Source organism: Lolium perenne, chromosome 2, assembly GCF_019359855.2.
Source record: "Lolium perenne isolate Kyuss_39 chromosome 2, Kyuss_2.0, whole genome shotgun sequence".
Lineage (NCBI taxonomy): Eukaryota > Viridiplantae > Streptophyta > Magnoliopsida > Poales > Poaceae > Lolium > Lolium perenne.
The window spans coordinates 49,692,895-49,718,185 of NC_067245.2; the positions used below are offsets into that span (position 1 = coordinate 49,692,895).

The 25,291-nt window shown below is 44.6% G+C and overlaps 3 protein-coding genes across 5 annotated transcripts; 1 reads left to right on the forward strand and 2 right to left on the reverse strand.

Moving 5' to 3' along the window:
* Nucleotides 1–1,783: 1,783 nt before the first annotated feature.
* On the reverse strand, nucleotides 1,784–15,622 carry LOC127328429 (uncharacterized). Its single transcript, XM_051355028.2, has 8 exons — nucleotides 15,611–15,622; nucleotides 14,843–15,075; nucleotides 14,646–14,721; nucleotides 3,410–3,474; nucleotides 3,231–3,317; nucleotides 2,955–3,144; nucleotides 2,610–2,689; nucleotides 1,784–2,204 (listed from the first exon to the last, which is right to left on the reverse strand). The coding sequence occupies exons 1-6, from the start codon at nucleotides 15,620–15,622 to the stop codon at nucleotides 3,099–3,101; spliced, it is 519 nt and encodes a 172-aa protein (XP_051210988.1). The 3' UTR covers nucleotides 1,784–2,204; nucleotides 2,610–2,689; nucleotides 2,955–3,098.
* Nucleotides 15,492–21,203, reverse strand: LOC127332073 (uncharacterized). Of its 3 annotated transcripts, none has more exons than XM_051358320.1 (6): nucleotides 21,102–21,203; nucleotides 17,701–20,040; nucleotides 17,105–17,287; nucleotides 16,848–16,999; nucleotides 15,957–16,458; nucleotides 15,492–15,838 (listed from the first exon to the last, which is right to left on the reverse strand). In XM_051358320.1, exons 2-5 carry the CDS (start codon nucleotides 20,018–20,020, stop codon nucleotides 15,985–15,987), a joined length of 3,129 nt encoding a protein of 1,042 aa, XP_051214280.1. In that variant the 5' UTR covers nucleotides 20,021–20,040; nucleotides 21,102–21,203; the 3' UTR covers nucleotides 15,492–15,838; nucleotides 15,957–15,984. The 3 variants fall into 3 exon arrangements, 2 of the variants coding, with proteins under 2 accessions (XP_051214280.1, XP_051214279.1); XM_051358319.1 differs by having other exon boundaries at nucleotides 21,086–21,203; XR_007870183.2 differs by lacking the exon at nucleotides 21,102–21,203 and having other exon boundaries at nucleotides 15,927–16,458.
* Nucleotides 21,204–21,344: 141 nt separating this feature from the next.
* Nucleotides 21,345–24,374, forward strand: LOC139829784 (uncharacterized). Its single transcript, XM_051358331.2, has 2 exons — nucleotides 21,345–21,892; nucleotides 23,981–24,374. The coding sequence occupies exon 1, from the start codon at nucleotides 21,387–21,389 to the stop codon at nucleotides 21,870–21,872; it is 486 nt and encodes a 161-aa protein (XP_051214291.1). The 5' UTR covers nucleotides 21,345–21,386; the 3' UTR covers nucleotides 21,873–21,892; nucleotides 23,981–24,374.
* The last annotated feature ends 917 nt before the right edge of the window (nucleotides 24,375–25,291 follow it).

Here is a 25,291-nt window from a genome sequence, read left to right on the forward strand (position 1 = left end):
GCCGAGCAGAACTTGGCAGTCTCTTGTTTGATGTAGTTCCATCTTTTCTGGAGGGACTCTTCCGTCCGAGGGCCTGTGATATGGTAGGGCGGGTGCATCCTGGTCTCGTTGTACTGCTGCAAGACCTTGGCCCAATAGACCTTGCCCTTTTGCTGGGCGCCATTGATACAATCTTGGGTCGTTGCCAGCCACGCTTCACACAAACACTTGTCCTCGTCGTCGACGAAGCCTTGTGTCCTGCGGCTCTCCCCCTTCTTCTTGGTGGCAATGTCCGTGGGGATAGGCTGTGTTAGCGCGTCGTCGAAGTCGTCCACGCACACGGGTGTTGGCTGCGTCTGCTGGGTGCCGAACAGCCGTGCGGTCTCGATGTCCTCCGCATCTTGCGTCTGCTGGGTGCCGAACAGCCGTGCGGTCTCGATGTCCTCCGCATCATGCGCGCCTGTCCAGGCCCGATCATCGTGAACGAAGCCGCCGCCGTAGATAATTTCCTGGATGTCTGAATCATGGCGGTCCTTCCAATAGTCCTACGAACGACCGGACATCAGACGCATGATACAGGGCACTCGCACACATTGACAGAGCTCACGTACCGGGTCGTCCATCGTCGGGGCAGGCGGCGCCATTTCGTCGAACAGGATGCGGGGCTGCGACATGCTCTCCTCCGGCACCTGGCGCGTCTTCTGTGTCGCGCCCGGGCAGGAGTCACCGCTTCTAGGCGTCCGGTTGAGGTCGGGAACCGCCGCCCCGGTCAACTTCACCGGCGGCAGGCCAGAGGCGAACCGCGACGCCGCGTGGCCCTGCAAGGGAGCGGGAGTTCCAGGGCGCAGCTGGGAACTTACCGAGCTGACCGAAGAGGCCGGAGGAGCGACGCCGGCGATCCCCTCTCTCTTGACGATCATGTAGCCCTCCGCTAAGGTCGGATGGAGGGCTACTTGCGCGATGCCGGCTTTGATCTGCATCTGCCAGGCCTGCTGGTTGGCGGCCGCGGCAGTCTTGATCTTCTGGTTCTTGCGCCTCCCGCGACGCTTCGTGGCCTCCAGGACTTTCTTCTCCGCGGAGAGCACCTTCTTTGCCGCCTTCGGCTTTGCCTCCCGGCCGCCGCCGTCGGCGGCCCGCTTTGCTTCCGCCGGAGCTGCAGTGTCCATTGTGGCTATGGCCGTGGCTACGGGGGAGTGTGGGGCGGCGGCGGGTGCGAGGGTTTGCTCCGCATCCATGGTGGTAGCTACGCCGGCGAGGACGTCCATCGCTTCTGGGCTGCTCGCGCCGGTCTAGTTTCCAATTTGGCGCGGGGGAATGGCCAGTGGCGGGAATAATATCGCCCTCCAGCCACTGACGCACGGGTCCTACGTCTTTTTCGGCGGACACTCGGAGCGACCGCCGAGCGTCCGCCGCGACGCAAACCTGGCGCATATCTGGGCCAGGTTTGCGTCTCCGCGAACGGCCCGGTCACTTTGCGTCGCCCCGCTGGAACATGCCCCAGACGCATTTCCGATCACGACGGACGAAAACGGTCGCTCAGCGACCGTTTGCGTCGCGCCGCTGGAGATGCCCTTAATTGTGGCGATCTCTCAATTAATACACCTTGTTTACTTCCTTATGTGGCACGGCGGTTTCAATAATCTAGACGTTGATTTTAAGGAGGGTAAGTGACATGAATGGCTAGATATCAAGCGGAAGTTGTTTAAAATGATTAGACGGTCAAGATATCTTCAATCTTTGACATCAAACATTTTTGATGACGGACTCAAATATAATAGTAAAGATACAGGAGGCAAAGAAACAGTAGAGATAAAAAAAAGATGATTGGAGAGCCACCCAGTTGATTACACAGCATTTCAACATCAGAACCATATAACTGAAAGTTGGGGAATGTTTTCGCTTGCCAGCTTGACAAGGAGGATCCGTAACATTTCTACCACTAGCTACAAGTTAAGCAACCAAAAACAGCCATGGATCTCAGACCGAGTGGCATACAAAAACTGATCGACATTGGCAGCAAGATATTCTTAATAGTTCAATTGAGAAGCGAAACTACAGCTAGCTCAATTTACACCCGGGCTACAAGGTTCTCACAACGACGAGCTTCTTCACAAAATACCACCTACAACTACAATCAGCAACTACCACTTGACACTTCATGGACTGCAGGAGCAGCAACAGTCAAGGTTGTTGGGGGAGAATCTGCTGGTCATACCCGGTTTTACCTGAACAAGAGATAACAAGGTAAATATGATTTTTAGTTTTTGGATAATACAACAATAGGAATTAAAATGGTTTTTGGTCTTTTAGATAACAAGGAAGACTATTAGACACCAAATACACCATACACAACTATCTTGCCCTGATTTTTTACTTCCATAAGCTAATGAAATTCCATGGCATTCTTTCTTGTTCAGAAGCTCTTGATTTTCTTTAGACACATGCAAACCTTTTATGAGTTTTTTATAAGATTAGGCAGAAAGGATTAGGGTGATGTTTACAAAGGACCATGAATCATGGAAGAAAAGCTAGTCATTTAATCATTCTGGTAAACTAGAATCCCATTACAGCTACATTAGTGAACTGGAGACAATGAATATCAGAACAAGTAGTTGGAGCAAAGAAGTAACCCCAAAGAAGCTGATAGCTCTTCTGATGGTACGGAATGTGGATCATTGTGGCCATCCTTCATTTCCGCATCTATAATAGCCTACACGTTAAGAATACACACATAAATCAATACATGCTCATGGTAACTCAGGTAGCATAAATGGTATCACAATAAATATTCCTTTTTGAGGTGATGAAATTCAGTAAGTGAATACTATTAAACAATGACATCACTATCATATCGAACTAGCATGCGAATGTAACAGCGACTAGCAACAGTTACATGATCTAAATATGATCAGAGTTGAATCTTGCAAAATGAAGTTCTCACAAAGGATTTGAGAATAGACATATACATGAAGAACCTTCTGTATAAAAACGATCAAGTAGAAATAACTCCAATTGCTTGTTGAAATTCCCTTTCTGGATATTAAATAAACAGTGCCATTTAATTTTCTCCATACAAGAGAAACCATTCCGCGTGTCGTTCAGCTTGCCTAGAACTAATTTTACAAACTCCAAAGACGAGCACTGAGATATAATTTTTTTCTCGCTCTGCAAATGTCAAAACAATTATTCAACAAACTGAATTTATAAACAAAAAATGGTACACCAAATTAACAATGAATGTAACCAAATACCTAAATTTTCTTGGGCTTAGCTCCGTCAGGTGAATTGGCTTGGTCATGCGGCTGTTTCCTCGGACGGCCACGCTTCGGGGGCTCCAGCTGTTGGAGAAAATGTCATTGCATTGTGGCACACAAAAAAGAGTAAGAAGTCTGTTCTAGACAATCTTAATCTGAATTATATTTATGCACACCAGGTTGGTCCGGCTTCTCTTTCCTTGGACGGCCACGACGCTTCCGCATCGGCACCAACTTTGCCCTGATAAAAAAGGGATCTTCTGAGTCAAATCTTATCAAATCTGCATATAGAGTTGCAAGGGATTGGAAAGCTCATGCATCCATACATGGGAAACCTTCTAACTTGGATTCTAACTAAGAAACAAGGTGAAGTCAATGGAAGAAAATGTGGTCTATACCGCTCCCAAGCAAAATTCTTCATTTCCTATGGAGGCTAACCACAAACAATCTTCCATTACGTATGAATCAGAAGAGGATAGGCATGGATGTGGATACTAGATGCCCAATATGCCTCAGACTAGACCTCAGACTAGATGAAGATGGAGGCCATGTGTTCTTTAAATGTAAAGAGGGTTAAGCAAGTATGGAGACAACTACAACTGGAAGAGATAAGGGAAAATTTATGTGAAGTTTCGAACAATATGCTCCTGCTGGAAACAATCCTCAATTTAGAGGAAGAAGATAAGCTGATGACATGCTGCACGCTTTGGATTTGGTGGGCAGAGAGAACAAAGCTAACTCAGGTACAAATACTAGAGATCCTCAACAAATAGTTTCATCTATTATATCTCATGTTATGGAGTAGAAAGCCCTCGGTAAAAAGGAGCAACTTCAAAAAAAACTTGCACCTCCTAAATGGACTCCCCCTATGCACAACTACATCAAGATCAATACAGATGGTGCATTCCGGGAGTCATCAACATCAGGAGGCTGGGGTTTCATACTGAGGAATGTTCAGGGAACCCCGGTGGCGGCAGCCTGTGGTCATATTCATAGGATTGGATCAACACTTCAAGCTGAAGCAGGCCATGAAAATCTCATCGCAAATGGGGTGCAGCCGGGTGCAATTAGAGATGGATACTTCTATCTTGAAGAATGCAATTACATCAACGGAGTATGATCTAGCACCCCTAGGAGGCCACTTCAAAGAAATAAAGCCTGTAATGTGTAATGCTTTCGAGGACATAAATGTTTCAGTTTGTAAAAAATCATGTAATATAGTAGCACATAATTTAGCTACGTGAGGCGCTGACAGCAATCAGGAAATCTGGATTGTTGATCCTCCGCAGTTTGTAATTGACCTATGTAAGGACAACATGTCCAGCACTATGTCTTAATAGAATGCACTAGTGTTCCTCTCAAAAAAAGTTGATTTGTTTCTTTTCTTCTTTCCAAGACTGGCCGTGACAGTTCTTTCGTTGGTCAATTCTAGAATGTTTCATGAATGAATGATAGCTGCTCAAGCTCCCCATTACAAGTTTAACATGACCTATAAGTATAAGAATCAAGTTGGAGAAAGTTACCAGCTTGGTCCGGCTGCTTCGACGGCAGCTCCAGCTGTTGCTCTGGCGTCGGCTTCGGATCCTCCACGCCAGTTTGGAAGCCGTCCACTGCCGGCGCAGAGCAGGAATCCGTCACCAACTCCAGCTCTGTCACAATTAGAACGCTGGAGCCACATAATTTCCTCCTCTTTCAAAATAACAGAAGTTAGAGATATAGATCTTCTAACCATACCAGACAGAGTTTTCGCGCTCGGCTCCTTCAAGCTAGAATGGGCGCCCACCGCCGCCGGCTGAGCTTCCTTCGGCGGAGATTTCTCATCGACGCCCTGCCTCTTCACCTTTTTGCCGCGAGCTGCTTCTTGGGGCGACGGCCGCGCCGCGGCTTGTCCTCAACCTCTACCACGGGCGGCTGGTCATTCTCCGAAGTCTTCTCCGAAGCCTGCTCCAAAGGGGAAGAGGAAGAGAGGTCAGACAACGTCTTCCAGCGGCGATGGTAAACCCGAGCCTAAACCACGCTTCAACACGACTGTTAGGTGTTCCCTAAAGAAGATAGATGCATGTATAGCATTGTTTGAAGGATCGCCACCTCAAAGTTATTGACAATGCTGATCTTGGCCATCTGAAATATTTCAAGATCAAGTCCAATATCAGCCGCTCTCTTGGTTGCCCTCTGGTGTACCACATTGATCCGACCAGCATGATCCTTGACATGGGTGGTAACAAAAAATTGGAGATCACTGCTAAAGTCATTTACAAGTTATTTACCCTCACTCGTGGTAATGATTCTCCTCCAAGGCCTTCGGAAGAGTATGTTATCCCCTTGAGGGACTTAAAGGATGAGCTTGGTATTGTCAGGCACAAAGATCTTGAATAACGAAGGATGATCTAGCATTGAAGGTCTTTGGTTTGGTCTTGTACAACAAGTTCATCTACCCAGGGTATCATCCTCGCAAAGAAGGAGGCCACTATGGTTGTAGATTTCGACCTTGTTAAGTTGAAGGACATGCAACTTTGTCAGCTTGTTGTTGATGAGCTGATAGTTGCTATCCAATTATGGCAGGGTACTGGTGACAAGCCTGGCGCTCTTTCTGGTTGCGTCATCGCACCTATTTTGGCGTATTTAGACTGCCTTAACCACCACACCGTTGATCGCAAAAATAAGAATATTCCTCATGCAATTCATTTCGAACACAAAAATCTATTAAATCTAGCCAAGTTAGTCTGCTTCAATAAAGGATCCTGGATCTATGAAAAGTTACCGGTGAGGAGTTATTTCTTTTATTTCTGAGTTGTACTGATTTCTATTATTAAAGTCGTACTTTTTGTAAATATATTACATGAATTGTTAGACCTTAGATTGTCTGTACTGATTTTGATTGTGTTACTTTTCTGAATACTTCTTTTGTCTGTACTACTTATAATATATGTTCTGTATTGACTGTTTTTCTCTACATGTACTTAGAGAAAGCATTTTCTCTCTTTCTTTGTTCACATGTATTTTTTGATTAAATTGAATAATCACTTTCAATTATTTTTCTTAGTGAAAGGGGCCAAATGACATTGTCTATTTTGATGAAGAAACTCCTAGACCTTTCGCCACCAGCCTGAATGTGCTATCATTGAAGAGAAGTTTTGCCCCTTCCATAGATGATGTCCCTCCGCCTAAACGTGTGTTTTCTGGAAGTAGCAGTGCAGCAGGTGTTGGTTCAGAAGCAATAGCTAGCACTGTTTTTGATTAACCTTACGCATGTTTTTGATTAACCTTACGCAGAGCTTCAGTCACTCCTTTCAAGGGCGGTTCAGCTATCTAATCAGTTGCCTACTACAACCTTGCTTCTAGTTTTGCCACCGGAGCATGCCTTCAATGCAGATGCTTACAAGATTGTTCTGGATGTTGAGGTTGCTAATCTTGATCACTTGAATACAAACCTAAAGAATATCCAAGATTGTTTTGTTTTGCAAGATGGGCGTTGCCAGCCTTATGAAGAAATGGCTGAGTTGTTTATTCAAAATGAAGGTTCTGCTGCAGCTGGTAACGAGGAACGACGTGATGATGAAGATGTCGTTGCGCCCGAAGAACCTGTTAAAGATGCGCCAAGGTCCACCATTCTCGAGGACTTTTTTGTCTAATATGGTGCTGAAAACTTCGTATATGGCACCCGGATTTTTGTCTAATATGGAAGCAGAGGAGCCGCCGAGTCGCTGCCGCCCGCGACTCCAAGGCTAGTGCGTGAGGCTCGGCGAGGTGCGTGCTTGCCAGCTCCCGGCGGCAATGGAGTGTGTTGATTTTAGGTGCGAACATGTTTCTCTCAGTCTCTCTCTCACCTCGCGAGCGTGTTGCATTTTCTTTGCATGTTCTTGGATCATCCACGAAAGAGGAACAGTCACCTCGTATAGAGAACACTTCCATAAGACTAGCTGCTGGAAGCAGAGGAGCCGCCGAGTCGCTGCCGCCCGCGACTCCAAGGCGAGTGCATGAGGCTCGGCGAGATGCGTGCTTGCCAGCTCCCGGCGGCAGTGGAGTGTGTTGATTTTAGGTGCGAACGTGTTTCTCTCAGTCTCTCTCTCACCTCGCGAGCGTGTTGCATTTTCTTTGCATGTTCTTGGATCATCCACGAAAGAGGAACTCACCTCGTATGAAGTTGTGGCTGTAGAGAACACTTCCATTTTCCCATTCTTAGAGAACACATAAGACTAGGATGAAGACGACACCGCAAAAAATGTAACACACTCGCAGGGAAGGCGAGAGGAACTTATTCGCACCTTGCTAAGAGGAACCGGAGCAGCAGGTGGAATCTTGAACCCACAACACACTGTTGAAAAATCTGGGTGCCATATACGAAGTTTTCAGCACCATATTAGACAAATAAAAGTCGTCGAGAATGGTGGAGCTTGGCGCATCTTTAACAGGTTCTTCGGGCGCAGTGACATTGTCACGTCGTTCCTCGTTACCAGCTGCAGCAGAACCTTCATTTTGAACAAACGACTAAGCCATTTCTTCATAAGGCTGGCAACGCCCATCTTGCATAGTCTTGTACAAAACAAAACCATCTTGGATATTCTTCAGATTTGTATTCAAGTGATCAAGATTAGTAGCCTCAGCATCCAGAACAATCTTTTAAGCATCTGCATTGAAGGCATGCTCAGGTGGAAAAACTAGAAGCAGTGCAGCTCAAACGGAAGGTTGTAGTAGGCAACTGATTAGATAGTTGAACCGCCCTTGAAAGGAGTGACTGAAGCTCTGCGTAAGTTGAATCAAAACAGTGCCAGTTATTGCTTCTGAACCAACACCTTCTGCTTCAAAAAAACACACGTTTAGGCGGAGGGACATCATCTATGAAAGGGGCAGAACTTCTCTTCAATTGTAGCACATTCGGCCTGGTGGCGAAAGGTCTAGAAGTTTCTTCATCAAAATAGACAATGTCATTCGGCCTCTTCCACCGAGAAAAATAATTGAAAGTGATCATTCAATTTAATCAAAAAATACATGAGAACAAAGAAATAGAGAAAATGCTTTTTCCCTAAAAAGTACATATAGAGAAAAACAGTCAATACAGAACATATATTACAAGTAGTACAGACAAAATGAGTACTCAGAAAAATAGCACAATCAAAAGCAGTACAAACAACCGTAAGGTCTACCAATTAATGTAATATATTTACAAGAAGTACGACTTTAGTAATAGAAAGCAATACAGCTCAGAAATAAAAGAAACAACTCCTCACTGGTAACTTGCCATAGATCCAGGATCCTTTTTGGAGCAGTCTAACTTGACTAGATTTAATAGATTTTTGTGTTCCAAATGATTTGCACGAGAAATCTTCTTATTTTTGCGATCAACGGTGTGGTGGTCATGACAGTCTAAATACGCAAAAATAGGAGCGATGACGCAGCCGAGAAGAGCACCAGGCTTGTCACTAGCAGCCTACCATAATTAGATAGCAACTCTCAGCTCATCAACACCAAGCTGGCACAGTTGCATGTCCTTCAACTTAACAATATAGAAATCTACAACCATAGTGGCCTCCTTCTTAATGAGAGGATGATACCCTGGGCAGATGAACTTATTGTACAAGACCAAACCAAAGACTTTCAATGCTAGATCAACATTCGTTTCATCCAGAACAAGTTTCTTAAGAATGTCATGAAAATTGTCTGATTCAAGATCTTTGTCCCTGACAATACCAAGCTCATCCTTTAAGTCCCTCAAGGGGATAACATACTCTTCTGAATGCCTTGGAGGAGAATCATTACCACGAGGGAGGGCAAATAACTTGTAAATGACTTCACCAGTGATCTCCAACTTTTTATTACCACCCAGGTCAAGGATCATGCTGGTCGGATCAATGTGGTACATCAGAAAGCAACCAAGAGAGCGACTGATGTTGGACTTGATCTTGAAATCTTTCAGATGGCCAAGATCAGTTTTGTCAAGAACTTTGAGGTGGCGATCCTTCAACAAAGCTATACATGCAGCTATCTCCTTCAGGGAACACCTAACAATCGTGTTGAAGCATGGTTTAGGCTCGGGTTTACCATCGCCACTGGAAGACGTGCTTGACCTCTCTTGCTCTTCCCCTTTGGAGCAGGCTTCGGAGAAGACTTCGGAGAATGACCAGCCGCCCGTGGCAAAGGTTGAGGACAAGCCGCGGCGCGGCCGTCCCCCCAAGAAGCAGCCCGCGGCAAAAAAGGGGAAGAGGCAGGGCGTCGATGAGAAATCTCGGCCGAAGGAAGCCCAGCCGCCGGCGGTGGGCACCCATACTAGCTTGGAAGAGCCGAGCGCAAAAACTCTATCTGCTATGGTTAGAAGATCTATATCTCTAACTTCTGTTATTTTGAAAAGAGGAGGAAATTAAGTGGCTCTAGCGTTCTAATTGTGACAGAGCCAGAGCTGGAGCTGGTGACGGATTCGTGCTCCGAGCCGACGGCGGACGGCTTCCAAACTAGCGTGGAGGATCCGAAGCCGATGCCAGAGCAACAGCTGGAGCTGCCGCTAAAGCAGCCGGACCAAGCTGGTAACTTTGTCCAAGTTGATTCTTAAACTTATAGGTCGTGTTGAACTAGTAATGGGGAGCTTGAGAAGCTACCCTTTATTCATTAATGAAACATTCTAGAACTGACCAATGAAAGAACTGTCACAGCCAGTCTTGGAAATAAGAAAAGAAACAAATCAACCTTTTTTAAGAGAGGAACACTAGTGCATTCCATTAAGACATAGTGTTAGACATGTTGTCCTTACATAGGTCAATTACAAACTGCGGAAGATCAACAATCCAGATTTCGTGATTGCAGTCCCCTAACAGAGCGCCTCGCGTAGCTAAATTATGTACTACTATATTACATGATCTTTTACAAACTGAAACAATTATGTCCTCGAAAGCATTACACATTAAAGCCTTTATTTCTTTGAAGTGGCCTCCCATGGGTGCTAGATCATACTCCGCTGATGTAATTGCATTCTTCAAAATAGTAGTATCCATCTCTAATTGCACCCGGCTGCACCCCATTTGCGATGAGATTTTCATGGCCAGCTATGGCTTCAGCTTGAAGTGTCGATCCAATCCTATGAATATGACCACATGCTGCCGCCACCGGGGTTCGTTGAACATTCCTCAGTATAGTCTCTTGATGTTGATGACTCCGGAATACACCATCTGTATTGATCTATAGGGGAGTCCATTTAGGAGGTTCAAGCTTTTTTTTGAAGTTGCTTCTTTTTACCCAGCGCATTCTACTCCATAACATGAGATATAATAGATGAATTTATTTGTTGAGGATCTCTACTATTTTTACCTCAGTTATCTTTGTTCCTCTCTGCCCACCAAATCCAAAGCGTGCAACATGTCATCAGCTTATCTTCTTCTTCTAAGTTGAGGATTGTTTCAAGCAGGAGCATACTGTTCGAAACTTCACATAATTTTTCCCTTATCTCTTCCAGTTGTAGTAGTTGTCTCCATACTTGCTTGACCCTGTGAACACATGACCTCCATCTTCATATAGTCTGAGGCATAGTGGGCATCTAGTATCCACATCCATGCCTCTCTCCTCTTCTGATTTATACGTAATGGAAGGCTGTTTGTGGTTAGCCTTCATAGGAAATGACTTTTTTTTTGCTTGGAAACGGTATAGACCATATTTTATTCCATTGGCTGCACCTTGTTGCACCTTGTTTCCTAGTTAGAATCCGAGTTAGAAGGTTTCCCATGTATGGATACATGGGCTTCTCAGTCCATTGCAAATATGTACGCAGATTTGACAGAGAAGATCCTTTTTTATCAGGGCAACAGCTGGTGCCGACGCGGAAGCGCCGTGGCCGTCCAAGGAAAGACAAGCCGGACCAAGCTGGTATGCATAAAATAATTCAGATTAAGATTGTCTAGAACAGGTTTCTTACTCTTTTCTTTATGCCACAATGCCATTTGACAGAGCAACAGCTGGAGCCGCCGATGCGTGGCCGTCCGAGGAAACAGCCGAAGGACCAAGCCAGCCAAACTATCTTGGTTTCACCTGACGGAGCTAAGCCCAAGAAAATTCACGTATTTGGTTACATTGATTGTTAATTCGGTGTACCATTTTTTCCAAACGAAGCACGCTAATAATTAGCTCAACATAGCATGACCAGGTAATAGACTGCAAACCTGACGCAGAAGCACATGCAAACATTGAAAACCACCAACCAACCGGGTAGCCCGAAGGAACCCAGAAGGAACCCAAAACTAGTCACACGTGTACGGAGTAGTAAGGCCTCGTTCGGTTCCCTCCTACCCCGCCGGGATTGGCGTCCAATCCCTGCCAAACCCCGTGGTTCCGAACAGACCGGGTTTCCCTCCCCGACCTCGTCATAAACGTGTTCGGTTAAACCCGACCGAGGTCACACCCCCGTCCAAATCCCCCCCAAACCCTCTGAAACCAACTGTGATCAGATACACGTCTTCCACCTCGTGGCTTCTTTCCCCGACCGAAGCGAAACGGTACTCCTTTGCTCGCCCTGACCCTCCTGCTCTCGCGAAAATAAGTAGATGTGGCGGCGACGACACCGGCGCCGCCAAGGACAGAGGGCCAGTCCAACCGGAGAAGAAGGCAGCGGCGGGCTTCCTCCTTGCATACCCCTCCCCCATCCTACCGGAGGCACCACATCCAACCTCAGCGGCGTGAGCGTGTCGGTGGCCAGGAGTGGCGACAGCAACGACCCACCGCTGGCGTGCTTCTTCCCCGACGTTGGACTGGTAAGGCCCCGCTCCGCCTCCTTTTCTTCATTCGCCCACTCGCCCGCTTAATTTCTATTTTCTCTTGTTCATTAATTTCTAGGGTTCCCGTTATTTCTAGGGTTCTTGGTCTCGTTCGAAGATTGCATTATTGGTCTTATTTGTCAACACAGATTACATGGCTTTCTGATCCCTACTCTAGGATCTGAGCTCTATTTTCTCTGAATTAAACTAAGGCATGGCGAATAAGGGGGAAATAGTTGTCAGATCGTTATCTTAGTAGTGCTACATAATTGTGTAGGTTAATTTATCAAAATATTGGTTGATGATTTCAACAAATTTCACAACAAAAATAGTTTCAGCCAAAGGCACTTGAGAAATTGCACAATTGTGTAGGCTATTTGTCTTCAGGAATTGATCTTGTCTTTGTCAATGTCTCACTTCCAATCGATAGGATCTGAAATGAATAACCCCAATGCAGCACTGGAATTTTGTTGGTGAGGGCGAGTATGGAGGTGAACAAGTGTAGGCTCATGTGTCCCATGTCAGACATGTGAGTATTTTTCCGGGTAACATATATATGACATTTGTTGAGGTTTGCTATTATACAATTTGGATCTACCTTTGTGTTTTACTAGTCAGCTAATTAGGGATAAAACATAAGATACTTCTCCTTAACAATTTTTAGTCAACTTGTGATCATGCAGTTCCTCGGGCCATTGTATATAATTTGCTGCTTGTATTTGAGAAGAAATCTATCTTCTATATTTTCATAGTACGCCACATGATGTTCAGAGTTTAGACTACTGTAATAAGATGTACAAGATGGATCAATTGATCATTAATGCACTGCTATTATTTATCCCTGCACATGCGCCAACGGAGGAATATTGTTATTCTTTTCCATATTGTTCAAATATGTCACCTTAGGAATAATCTTTTGGTTCGGTGATGATACAATTATTATAACTTTTTTACCGAAGGAAATCAAACCAGCTAGCTACTACAGTTTTTCTAGAGATCTTATTATTTGATTGATGGCGTATGCCATGTTGCTTCACTGTGTTAACTTGCATTTCCTCAGATGACTAATGACAAGGGTATTTATTTGTGGTTGATTACACTAACCTCTCTGTGGTTGTTATGCATATGGTTGAGTACAGTACCCTGCACCATGATGTATTGTTCCTTGCCTGTTCTTTCAGTAGATGATATTGACTGCCTTGTGGACAACTAATTGTGTAATTATTTGATGTTGGGCTTTCCTCAACATATGGTGTACTTTCCTCGTTCTTTCTAACACAATAACTATATGATGTTGGGCTGACTTGGACAATGCCTTGACCTTTCTGATCCAAATCTTATCTGCAGGTGAAGTAATAAGATCAGTGTCCTTGATGCAAAATGGACATTTTTCAAACCTTCACTACTTGAAGGTGAGTGCTTTTGTATGATCACTACGGAGTATATGACATCTCCACATGTATGTGTGCGTGATCAGTATATATTATATGCTAGTATATGTTTTAGCATTTTGTTTGGATTTGCATTTTACCTCAAGGTTGAGGTCCGAGTAAGGTCTTAAGTTGGCAGAAATTGATCATAATCCACTTCCAACAATGATTTTCGTCCGATTAACCTTCAAATGTATATCTTGTTTTCTTACGCTCTCTCTTTTTTGACCCACTTGAATGGCTCTCTTGCGTTCCGGGATTACTTCACTGACACCTATTTTCGCCTAAGCACGGCCTCTAGGTTAGTTCAAAGTGTAGTTGGTATCAACATCTAGTCTGGATTGATTTATTAGATGTAAATTTGGAAAATATATGATCTTTGGTAAATTGTTTTCTGCTAGCCAGGGTATGTATATTTTTAGATACATAGTATTGGTTTTGTCAGTTGAGTTGTAGTGTGATTCGTGTATCCTTGCATATTTTTCATTTCTAAATCTATCCCAATTGCTTATTTCCTCACAACAATGCCATTGCTACAGACGTCAAGCCATGGAGGTACCACTCTGGCAACATCGACATGCAGCTGCGACATGAAGCTCTAGAGCATCAAGTTCGTGTCGTGCAATGACTGCATCCTCATTTTGGAGCGATACACGACGGCGCAGCATTGCCGAACCGTCGGTGGTGGACGATCAGGATGCACTAGCTGAACTACGTGCTCGTGGCAGCATACTCGCCGGGCATCAGCGCCGGTGGGAGGTGTGCCAGGGAGGTCCGGAAGGTGATGTTCAATGGCAAAGGTGAACTGAAAGAACATGGCGACAACTCGCTCACCGAGGCGACAAAGATCAAAGACAGAGCAGAGCAGGCCAATAATATGAGCTGCACACGAATTGTTCCAATGCAGATCGTTGCTCGCAAAAAAAAAAAAAAAAAAAAAAAAAAAAAAAAACCAGAAACCAAACAGTTAGCTGAGTTGTAACTGTGTGTATTAAAGCTAATAGAAAAATGATGGTCTGTGCAGTGCAGTGTGCAGTGTTGAGATACAAGAACGCAGCGGGGTTTAACCGAATAAATCATATCGGTAGGGATTATCGGGGCAAGGGAATAGTGGGGATTGGGGTGAGGGACCGAGGTTCACCCAAACCCCCGCGGGAGTCGTTTCCTAGGTGGATCGGTTCCGTAACAACCGAACGAGGCCTAAATGAAATTGGAGGAGGGGATGCATAGGGAGAGCAACCAAAAAAAACCTTGGCCTCGAGGCGCGCGGTGATGCGGGTTTGGAGGGAGTCGCGGAGGTTCCTCGTCATGTGGTACTCGGAGAGCCTGCGAGGCAGACCCAAAATCCGACGCGGCCGCGCGGGGGAGCGGGTGAGGGTTACCGCCGGAAGAGGCAAAACGTTGATTGAATCGGGGATTGATGGCAGGCAGGGCGAAGATCGCGTACCTGGTGTTGACGCACGCGGCGCAGCAGGAGTGGAGGTTGGATTCCGGGTCACCAGGCGGCGGCGGGGATGGGGCGAGGAGCGGCGCTGCCGCGGCGGTGGCGGGGGCGGGGCTGCGCAGGTCGTTTGCGTGCGCGAGGAAGGAGATGCACGCAGGGGAGAGATAGATTAACTGGCGTAGAGACAGAGACAAGGAGAAGGAGAACGAGCCTTTCCTCTTCCGCCACGAATTGGGCTGATAGAATATTTGGGCCGTGACCCATGAATTAGCTCCTTTCTAGGCCCAACGTGACTAGCATGTTTGATGTTTCTTTTCCCTCTTCAAAACAGCTTTGTTTCCTCTAAAACAAGATCTGTTTCAGTTTCAAAAAAAAAAAAAAAAACAAGATCTGTTTCCTCTATAAAAAAAAGATTTATTTTTGGAATTTCGTGCACGTAGATTATCTTCCGTTAAATCACAGGTGAGATTACAATCTGGCACAGCCACACTACATACTGGAGGCAAGGAAAAGAGTACTTGTATAACAAAAAAGACGATTAGAGCTAATCATACATCTAGTCATACTATGGTAAAGCAAACATCCACCCAGTTCACAAGAACAGATTACACAGCATATCAACACCAGAACCATATGAGTGAAACTTGGAGAGTACACGGGAAATGTTTTCACTTGCCAGCTTAACAAGGAAGATGCGTAACATTTCGTCCACTTGCTACAAGTTCAGCAAACAAACACAGCCACGCCTCTCAGACCAAGTGGCATACAAACATTGATCGACATTGGCATGAGGATGCGTTAACAGTTCGGTTGAGAAGCAAAACTAAGGCTAGCTCAATTTACACCTGGACTACAAGGTTCTGGCAGCGACGAGCTTCTTCACAAAATACCACCTATACAACTACAATCAGCAACTACCCCACCTGGCACTTCATGGACTGCAGGAGCAGCAACAGTCAAGGTTGTTGGGGGAGAATCTGCTGATCATACCGGTTTTACCTGAACAAGAGATAACAAGGTACAGTCAAATCAGCGAGTCTCGGCTCAGACTCAGAACATCAATGACAACCTCAAGGCGTCAACATACCACCCCGCGAAAAAAAAGGCGTCATCGTACCAGCCAGAGCAGCAGATTTTAGTCTCCCCTACCCTCTCTTCCTTCGTCTGCTGCGTGCTGCGAGCTTTGCTGCCACCTCCTCTTCAGTTAAGGGCAAGTAGTAAATCATGGGAGGGGCCTGTGTCCGCTTGAAGAGATCAGCAAGCGACATGGCAGGTGCTTTAATTTCCTTTGGAGGGGGTGGAAGCATATCCCTATCTGACCCAGGCTTAGAGGCCGGAAACAATTTCAGAGGTTGTGGAGTAGGCAACAGACCCCTCAAGGCACCCGCGCCATCAGGAAGCATGGTTTGGTTAGGCTTTGATTGTTGGAAGCCTACTGCCTGCTGTGTTGTATCTTCGCTGAGGCTGATCGGTGCTGGTGGTGGAGGAGGGTGTTCAAGTTTGAGCTTCACCTCAAGTGGATCGACAAATTCGGCAAGTAAGTAACTGCCATTGTTTAGGGGCCATTGGAGGTTGTAAACAGCATTCCTGGTAGCCACAGCTTCATCCACTGAAGAGTACTGTGGATAAGAGGTAGGCGTTAGGACAAACAGTCCGCCAAGTTAACACTATAGCATTACCAAATTTGGAATTAACAGTAAAAGAAGTACCGCATTACGAAATGATTTGAACAAACAATATGCACGTCGAGCTTAAATTCTCAGTTTTGCATCCTTAATACAGAGACCAAACCATCTTTCTAATAACTACCATATAACAAAAGTTAACCCTTAAACCAAGGCCACGTCAAAAAGCAATTTGACAGGAACAAACAACTAAAGCACGAATGTTTGCTATAATCACATTAAAGACAGAATTGGCAAAGCCTGAAAAGGTCACCGATGGGGGGAAATGCTGATATTCACTTCTGACAGTATGCTGCATAGGTAAAATGAAGTTAACAACATACTGTAACATAGCAGTGAGTCTTGATATGATCCATCCAAAAGCTGCAAATAGATCCAGTTCTACCAAGAAGCTCTTGCACAGCTTTCAGAGTAAATGGGCGCACAAAACGATCAATTTTCAAGGAAGTAGTTGCAGGCTTCTGAGAAAGTGGCACTGAAATATGAACATGGAAGAAAGAGATTAGATACTGATGTGAAGAACGTTTTAGAGCAGGCTGAACCACACCCTGCTCTTTACGAAGGAGCAGAGAAATCTCACCTGTCCGCTCTATGTGGGAATCTCCACTTGCCACAGAACCAGACCTGCCAAAAGAACGTTTTATAGCAGGCTGAACGACACCCTTTGGACAAATAGAGCTACTTTTGGATGTTTGTTCCTTAGGAAGTTTGACACTATCCACACGGCGTTGACGTTTGTTGGGGTCAACTGCAACAACTTGGTCTGTGCATTTAACAGTGAGTTAGAAAAAAATATGACATGATTTATCAATTGTAAACGAATTCACTTGAATGTAGCATGTAAAATGACGGCCACAAATGCTACTGAACGGCTGCAAAACAAATTGACCTGTCCCCAAAACCGTAGTAGACCCAAATACATGAGGTACAACTGTTTCATGCAAGATTTACCAAAAGACAAAAATAAACTTCAATGACAATGATCATGCAACAAAACAATGAACTTTTCACTGGAAATCACAGAAAGTGTGAACCTACTGATACAAAAGAAAATGTCACCAAAAAATGATACATACAATGAAGAAAAGAAACATGGCTCAAGATATACATGCAAGAAAGTTATACAGGAAATAATCCACCACTGTACGGTGTAAACGTATGGAGATAAAGACATACCTTCCGGTTTCCTCTTTTCAGATGGAGCTACTGATTTCTCCTTGGCTACATTATCCTTTGTTTGCACAGATGAATCAACAGTATCAAAGAGCACCACCTCTTTTACCTCATGGTCCGAGGTAACCTCAATTTCTCTTCCAACATCATCAGATCTGATATTGGGAATAACATGCTTACTTTCCATGGCATCCTCCTCTATCGATTCATTACCTGAGGTCCTCTCTAAATTTACTTTTTCAGGAGAAACACCATTGGGACTGTCCTCTTTCTTGTCCAAGTCCATATTGGTCATAGATCTTATTTCTTGCAATTGGGTTCCCTTCTTACACAACTGCTTTTCATCGTCCAATGCCTGCAAATCATCACCTACGGAGGGAATTCTGCATGGTGGTGGTTTGACCATATCCCGTTTTGCCTCTAGTTCCAAATCAGAATTGTCAGCATTCAGGTCACCCTTTACATTAGTTGATATATCCTCATGTGAAATCAATACACACTTGATTTGAGAACCTATATCAGGGTTGGCCTCAGAGACTTGGTCCTTTGTTCCTGACAGGGATGGTTTGCAGGCATCATTTGTGTGCCCAGAATCTTTGCGGTCCTTGTTGCTCATGAAAGCATTGTCACCCAAATCTATATTCGGAATCAGGGTCTTCGCATTCTGGCCAGGTGAAGTTGCAAAAGCATGAACATCCAAATGATCAGTATGTAGTGCAATAGCATCTGGAAGTGATAATACTGCTTCCTTCTCTATGATATCAGCGTCTAACTTGCCTTTAGCAGAGGTTGCATCCAACTTAACATTAGTACTGGCTACATCATATGGTAGATAATCAACAACAGCTTCCTTGAAGGTGCCTTCTTCTGGAGCCTTCTCTGCAATTATCTTACTATGGCAATCAGCTTTTAGAGATGCTGCCTTCAATATAGCACCATCACTTGGAGCTGATTCTAGATCATCTCTTTTAGTTGCCACTGCATCACTTAGAGAAATTGTATCAGCTGTTGCAGAATCAACTAGAGGAGAATCACTATCTGTAGCAGCAAGAAGAGTTGTCTGATTAACTTCTTCGGTAGTAGCTACAGCATCATGACTAACATCTGTAGTAGTGTCGGAACTTCCTTCCTGAGTTGCAACCTGAGAAGGACCTTCATCAACATTTTGTTCCATCACATCCTGGCAAACAGATGCATCCACAGAACCAGGAGTTCCGTCCACTTTGAGATCATAACTGCAGGGAGATCCACCAAGTATATCACCCTCAAGGTCCTTAAAGAGCCTTTTCACAAGATCATCTTTCAAACCTTTGACAGGTAGGTTCCTCTTAGAGAGCTCATCCTTCAGTTCTGTGACCTTCCACTGATCAATTGCTTGGTTGTTTAGCACGGGATATGTCGGCATTGTCGCTGGCAATGTTCCAGTTGTCTGATCTATTGGTCCAGATATGGTTAGTTTGCAAGCATTGCTTGTGAGCCCAGAATCTTCGTGGTCCTTGCAGTTCATCAAATCATTGTCAACCGAACTTATCTTAGGAATCATGGCATCACCATCATGTCCTAGTGCAGCTGCAACAGCATCGACATCCCAATGGTCAGCACGAGGCACAACAGCATCCAGAGGTGATGGTACCACTTCATGCTCTAGAATGTCGTCGTCTAACTTGCCTTTAGCAGGAGACACATCCAACTTGACATCAGTAGTGGCAAATAGATAATCAACAATCGTTTTCTTGCCAGCATCTTCGTCTAGAGCCTTCTCTGCAATAAACTCACTATGAGCACCAGCTTCTTCTTGCACATCCATCACCATAGTACTGTCAGATGGCGCTGATTCTAGATCATCTTGCTTAGTTGCCGCAGTTGTCAACACATCAACTAGTGGGGCATCACTAACTTCTGCAGCAGCAGCAGCAAGAGGTTTCTGACTAACTTCTTGAGTAGTAACAACAAATTTGTGGCTAACATTTCCAGTAGCAACTTCACTTTCCTTACTAGCTTCTGCAACAGAAACAACAACATCCCCATTTTGCGCTGAAACCAGAGAAGGATTTTCATCAACACTTGGTTCCATCACAGCCTGGCAAACAGATGCATCAGCAGAACCAGTTGCTTCGTCCTCTTTCAGATCATCATCAGGGGAAGATCCATTGACTGTTCCTTCTCTGCCAAGCATATCACCCTGTAGGTCGTCAAAGAGCCTTTTGACAAGATCTTCCTTCAAACCGTCGATAGGTAGGTTCCTCCTACAGAGCTCATCCTTCAGTTCCATGACCTCCCACTGATCAATTGGCTGGTCATTCAGCACAGGATACGTTGACATTGTGGCTGCCAAATCTCCACCTGTATCATGAAATCAGTTAAACCGTTTACCATGAACTTTGCTAGCATAATGAAACTAAAATGGTGAGGAAGTTCTATATATAAATTAAGCAAAAAAAATGATTCCTTTCTCAGCTGGAGCTACAAAATTATGATAACTGTTAAGAAGACATGATATGCATAGCATTTAGGAAGTATTAACTATACAGAAGTGGCAACTTATTTGTGAACTGCTAACCAACAATATTGTTCAACGACGTATAACTATTTAACAGAAATCAGTGGGATGACATTATGTGAAATATTCCATGTTGAAACAAGAGTTTTGCACTGCCTATTTGACAAGAACTGTGTGCTGATTGTGGAAAAAGACGCAGATTACAGAAAATCACAACTTCAAAATCGCAGATACACATAACAAAGTTGCATAGGCCATGTGGGCACATAATAAATATGTCAAAAGTAGTACAATTTTTGCACAAAGAAGAAAATCAATCCCAAGCGACAGACTGCACTCCAGAAACCAGAAATGCACGCATGCAAATACCACTGAACAGCATACACCAAAGATCACTCACAATCCCTCTCACAAAGAAACCTACACCTAATAAACCCTCATTAACCCCTAATAACCACCTACCCGCTGTCAAATCGCACGGGCACGGGCACTTCAAAACCCTAGAAATCGAAAATGCGGGCGGCTCGCCCAGCAAACGATGGCGCAGAGAGGCCTCAACTGTGCCCAGCGTACACCACCACCCTTGGCCGACCCGCCAAATTCCGCAAACCTACAATCATGCAGCCCCCAAATGAAAACCCCTGACCACTAAACCCTACCGAAAATTCACAGCCACGTGACGGGAAGGCGATTGCACAGACCAGCCGCCGCCAACCCGCCCAGGCCGCGCGCTCCCGAAACGAAAAAACAGAAACTCGCAAAAAAAAAAAGAAACTCGCAAAAAGTTCCCCCCAAAAAATATCAGAGATAGGTAGCGCACGGGAGATTCTAACGGGCTATGACTCAATGGGAGCAGGCGAGGAGGAAGAGGGGAGCAGGGAATCGAGCCTCGAGTGATCTTAACCCGCGATTCCGCCGGCGGCGGTGCCGATTTGTACGAGGGTTTTTGCCTTGCTCCGCCGCGGCGAGCTGGAAGCTGAAATGGCGTGCTTGGGGTTGGCGCCGCTCAGTGCGTCTCAGATGCTCAGCCGCTGCCACCGACAGGTGGGCCAAAGTGTAGGTGGAAGCGCCTCCAGCGTAATACGTTTTCATAGGCAGATGGCGTACTTTCTGTTTATGTTTTCTGATCTTCAAGCTCTTCAGATGCAAAACCCTACCCCCAACCCCGTAGTTCCCGACAATTACGGAAATGGCACTCTTCGCCTCCAAATTCGCGCCGCTGATCCCGCGCCTGCGCCGCCTCTCCACGGCGGCGGCGGCCGCCGGCGCCGGCGAGGACCCCAAGCTCTCGCGCATCGCGGACGGCCTGCTCGCCCTCTCCTCGGCCGAGCTCGACGACTACTCGGCCCTCATGCGCCTCAAGCTCCGCCTCTCGCTCACCTCCACCCCCGCCTCGGGGGCCGGCCCGGCCGGCGCGGCCGGAGACGCGGCCGCGCCCGCCGAGGAGGCCGCCGCGGTCAAGACCGCGTTCGACGTGAGGATCGAGAAGTACGAGGCGGCGGCCAAGATCAAGATCATCAAGGAGGTGCGCGCCATGACGGACCTCGGGCTCAAGGAGGCCAAGGAGCTGGTGGAGAAGGCGCCCGTCGTCGTCCGCGCCGGTCTCCCCAAGGAGGAGGCCGAGGCGCTCGCCGCCAAGCTCAAGGCCGCCGGCGCGTCCGTCGCGCTCGACTGATCTTCTCCAACCAGCCTAAGGTGCAGGGTCCCCGTTTTTCGATTCCTAGCGTGCCCTTCCTAGATGATGCAACGGCTGTGTGCGTGTGTGTGGGCTGTGTCTTATAATTTGTTTCAGTTGGAATTTTGTTGGGATTGGCGCAGTTGGTAGGGGTACAAGAGGATGCGCAGGTTTTGCCTCCATTGTTGTAGCTTATTATGACGACTAGCCTCCAAGCATAATCACTGATATGTCCTCCTGAACCACGCAATAAGGTGTTGCAGTGTCGTGTTCTGTTTCACTTGCTCTGGATTAAACATTTCAACAGCCATATTGTGTGAGGGCATACAAAGATGCAACTCTTGTTCTATGTGGTGACTAGAATATGATAATTTCAGTTATTTATTGATTGATTTGGAATGGTGGCAAAGTTAGAAGGAATGCATGAAACATTTCTGTTGGTGAAGACGGAGCTTAGATTGGACCAGATGGACAACACTGTTAATTAGATGCAATTCTTGAAAATGCTATTTCATGGTCTGCCTGTAAATTACAGGTGAAGTTCAAATATTTCGTGTGATGATTTTCCAACAAAAAAAACTGTGATGCATCGTCTGTTAGGACGCATAAATATGGAAGGTTTGTATGCCATGTACAAGTAGCTCATTTGAGTCAAAGGCATCTGATGCCATGGACAGATCACAAATGTTGCATTTGTATAGAGTTTGAATAATTTAGACCCTGGTGTAGCTCATTTCAGTCAAAGACATTTCATGCCATGGACAGATAACAAATTTAGCATTTGTATACAACTTAAATAATTTAGACCCTGGTTTAGCTCATTTGAGGCAAAGACATATGATGCCACGGACAGATAATAATTTTTGCATTTGTAAACAGTTCGAATAATTTAGTCTGCGGTGTATATGAATGTTCTGCTGTTACATGATAAAGCAAGAGATTATATCATTAAGATGATTTATAATGTAGAGCTTTCATTGACCAAATATAAAAAAATTATATTTGATCATAAAATGGTGTTATCACTTGGATAGATTTTGACATATTGTAGAGTACTGGCATCTAAGAAATTGTTTAAAAATCCATTGCTAAATCTTTCTCTTAAAGATAAATGAACTTGGCATGCGAAGGATTTCATAATTGGAAAATGCTAAGTGAAATGTTTCTATGGAATTTTCTTCTGTAAGAGTTTGAGTTGTATTATATGGAATCATTTTTTTTTTGTTTAAATTGGAATTTGTTGGGATTGGAGCAATTGGGTAGGGGTACAAGAGAATGCAGGATTTGCTTCCATTGTTGTAGCTTATTATGACTAGCCTCCAAGCATAATCGCTTATATGTCTTCCTGAACCACGCAAGAAGGTGTTGCTGTGTCGTGTTCTACTTGGCTGCTCTGGATTAAACATTTCAATAGCCACATTGACTAGTCTGAGGGTATACAAAGATGCAACTCTTGTTGGCATGCCTTTATCTTTATGTGGTGACTAGAATATAATAGTTTCAGTTATTTATTGATCTGGAATGGTCGCAAAGTTAGAAGGAATATACATTCTATGTTTAGTGCATGAAACATTTCTGTGATCAAGTTGGTGAGGACGAAGCTTAGATTTAACCAGATGGACGACAGTGCTTGGCTAATTAGATGCAATTCTTGAAGCTGGTGTTTAATGGTCTACCTGTAAATTACCGCTGAAGTTCATATATTTTGCATGATGATTTTCCTAAAAAATGCGATGTTTTTCTTGTTAGGACTTAGGAGGCATAAATATGGAAGGTTTGTATCTCATGTACAAGTAGCTCACTTGTGTCAAAGACATCTGATGTCATGGACAGATCAGAAATTTTGCATTTGTGAACAGTTTGAATAATTTATTTGGTCACTGGTTTAGCTCATTTGAGTCAAAAACATATGATGCCATGAACAGATAACAAATTTAGCATTTGTAAACAGTTTGAATAATTTAGTCCGTGGTTTATATGAATGTTCTGCTGTTACATGATAAAGCAAGAGATTATGTCATTAAGATGGTGCATAATGTATAGATGTTTCATTGATCAAATATACTTTGCTTATGTTTGATCATGAAATGGTGTTATCACTTGGATAGGAGGCCAAGGCGCTCGCCGCCAAGCTCAAGGTCGCAGGCGCACTTGAGTGATCCCTATTCGCGAACCTAAGGTGTCTCCATTTTTGATTCTTAGCGTTCCTAGAAGATGCAACCTCTGTGTGCGTTGTGTCTTAATTTTTTAAAATTGGAATTTGTTGGGATTGCAGCAGTCGGGTAAGGGTACAAGAGGATGCAGGATTTGCTTCCATTGTTGTAGCTTATGACTAGCCTCCAAGCGTAATCACTGATATGCCTTCCTGAACCACGCAATAAGCTGTTGCTGTGTTTATGTTCTACTTTACTGCTCTGGATTAAACATTTCACCTAGCCACATTGACTAATGTGAGGGTATACAAAGATGCAACTCTTGTTGGCATGCCTTTATCTTTATGTGGTGACTAGAATATGATAGTTTCAGTTATTTATTGATTTGGAATGGTGGCAAAGTTAGAAGGAATATAGTACATTCTATGTCCTAGTGCATGAAACATTTCTGTGATCAAGTTCGCGAGGATCAAGCTTAGATTTGACTACATGGGCAAAATTGCTCAGTTAATTAAATGCAATTCTTGAAACTGGTATTTAATGGTCTGCCTGTAAATTACTGGTGAGGTTCATATATTTTGCATGATGATTTTCATAGAAACATTTCTGTTAGACTTTTCCAATTATGAAATCCTTCGTATGCCAAGTTGCTCGCCTTGTAGCACAATATAATACACCTCAAACTCTTACAAAAGAAAATTTTCATAGAAACATTTCTGTTAGACTTTTCCAATTATGAAATCCTTCGTATGCCAAGTTCATTTATTTAAGGCATTTATTTGAAAAAATTGAGTATTTTATAGTCTTTTGTGAATTGAATAAATTTCTCTTTATATGTCCTTTTAGAACAAATTTCTCTGTTTCATAGATGAACATTTTTTTTTCCTTTATAGGCAGGGAATTCAACCAAAATGGTTTGGGATTAGCACAGGGTTATGGCCCAACAGGGGAGCCTGACCAAACTGGTCTCTCTCCTTCAGTCGTTCTCTTTCGCTCGATCTCTCCCATAAATCGCCTCCTGATGCAGACCCCGCCACCACAGCGCCGGCTGCTGCCCCTAGACATTTCCGACCTCCCCCGATGCACCGGCGCAGTTGCGTCTCAGCCTCCTCTACTAGTCCTTCGTTCCAGCCTTCCAAATCGAGAGATCAAACGATAGTCTTATCCAAAGTTGTCAGAATCGTGATTATGAATCGGATTGGAATCTCTATACTAGGACCGCAACCTGTAGAGTCAGAATACAATTTTTATGGGAAAAAGTAACAC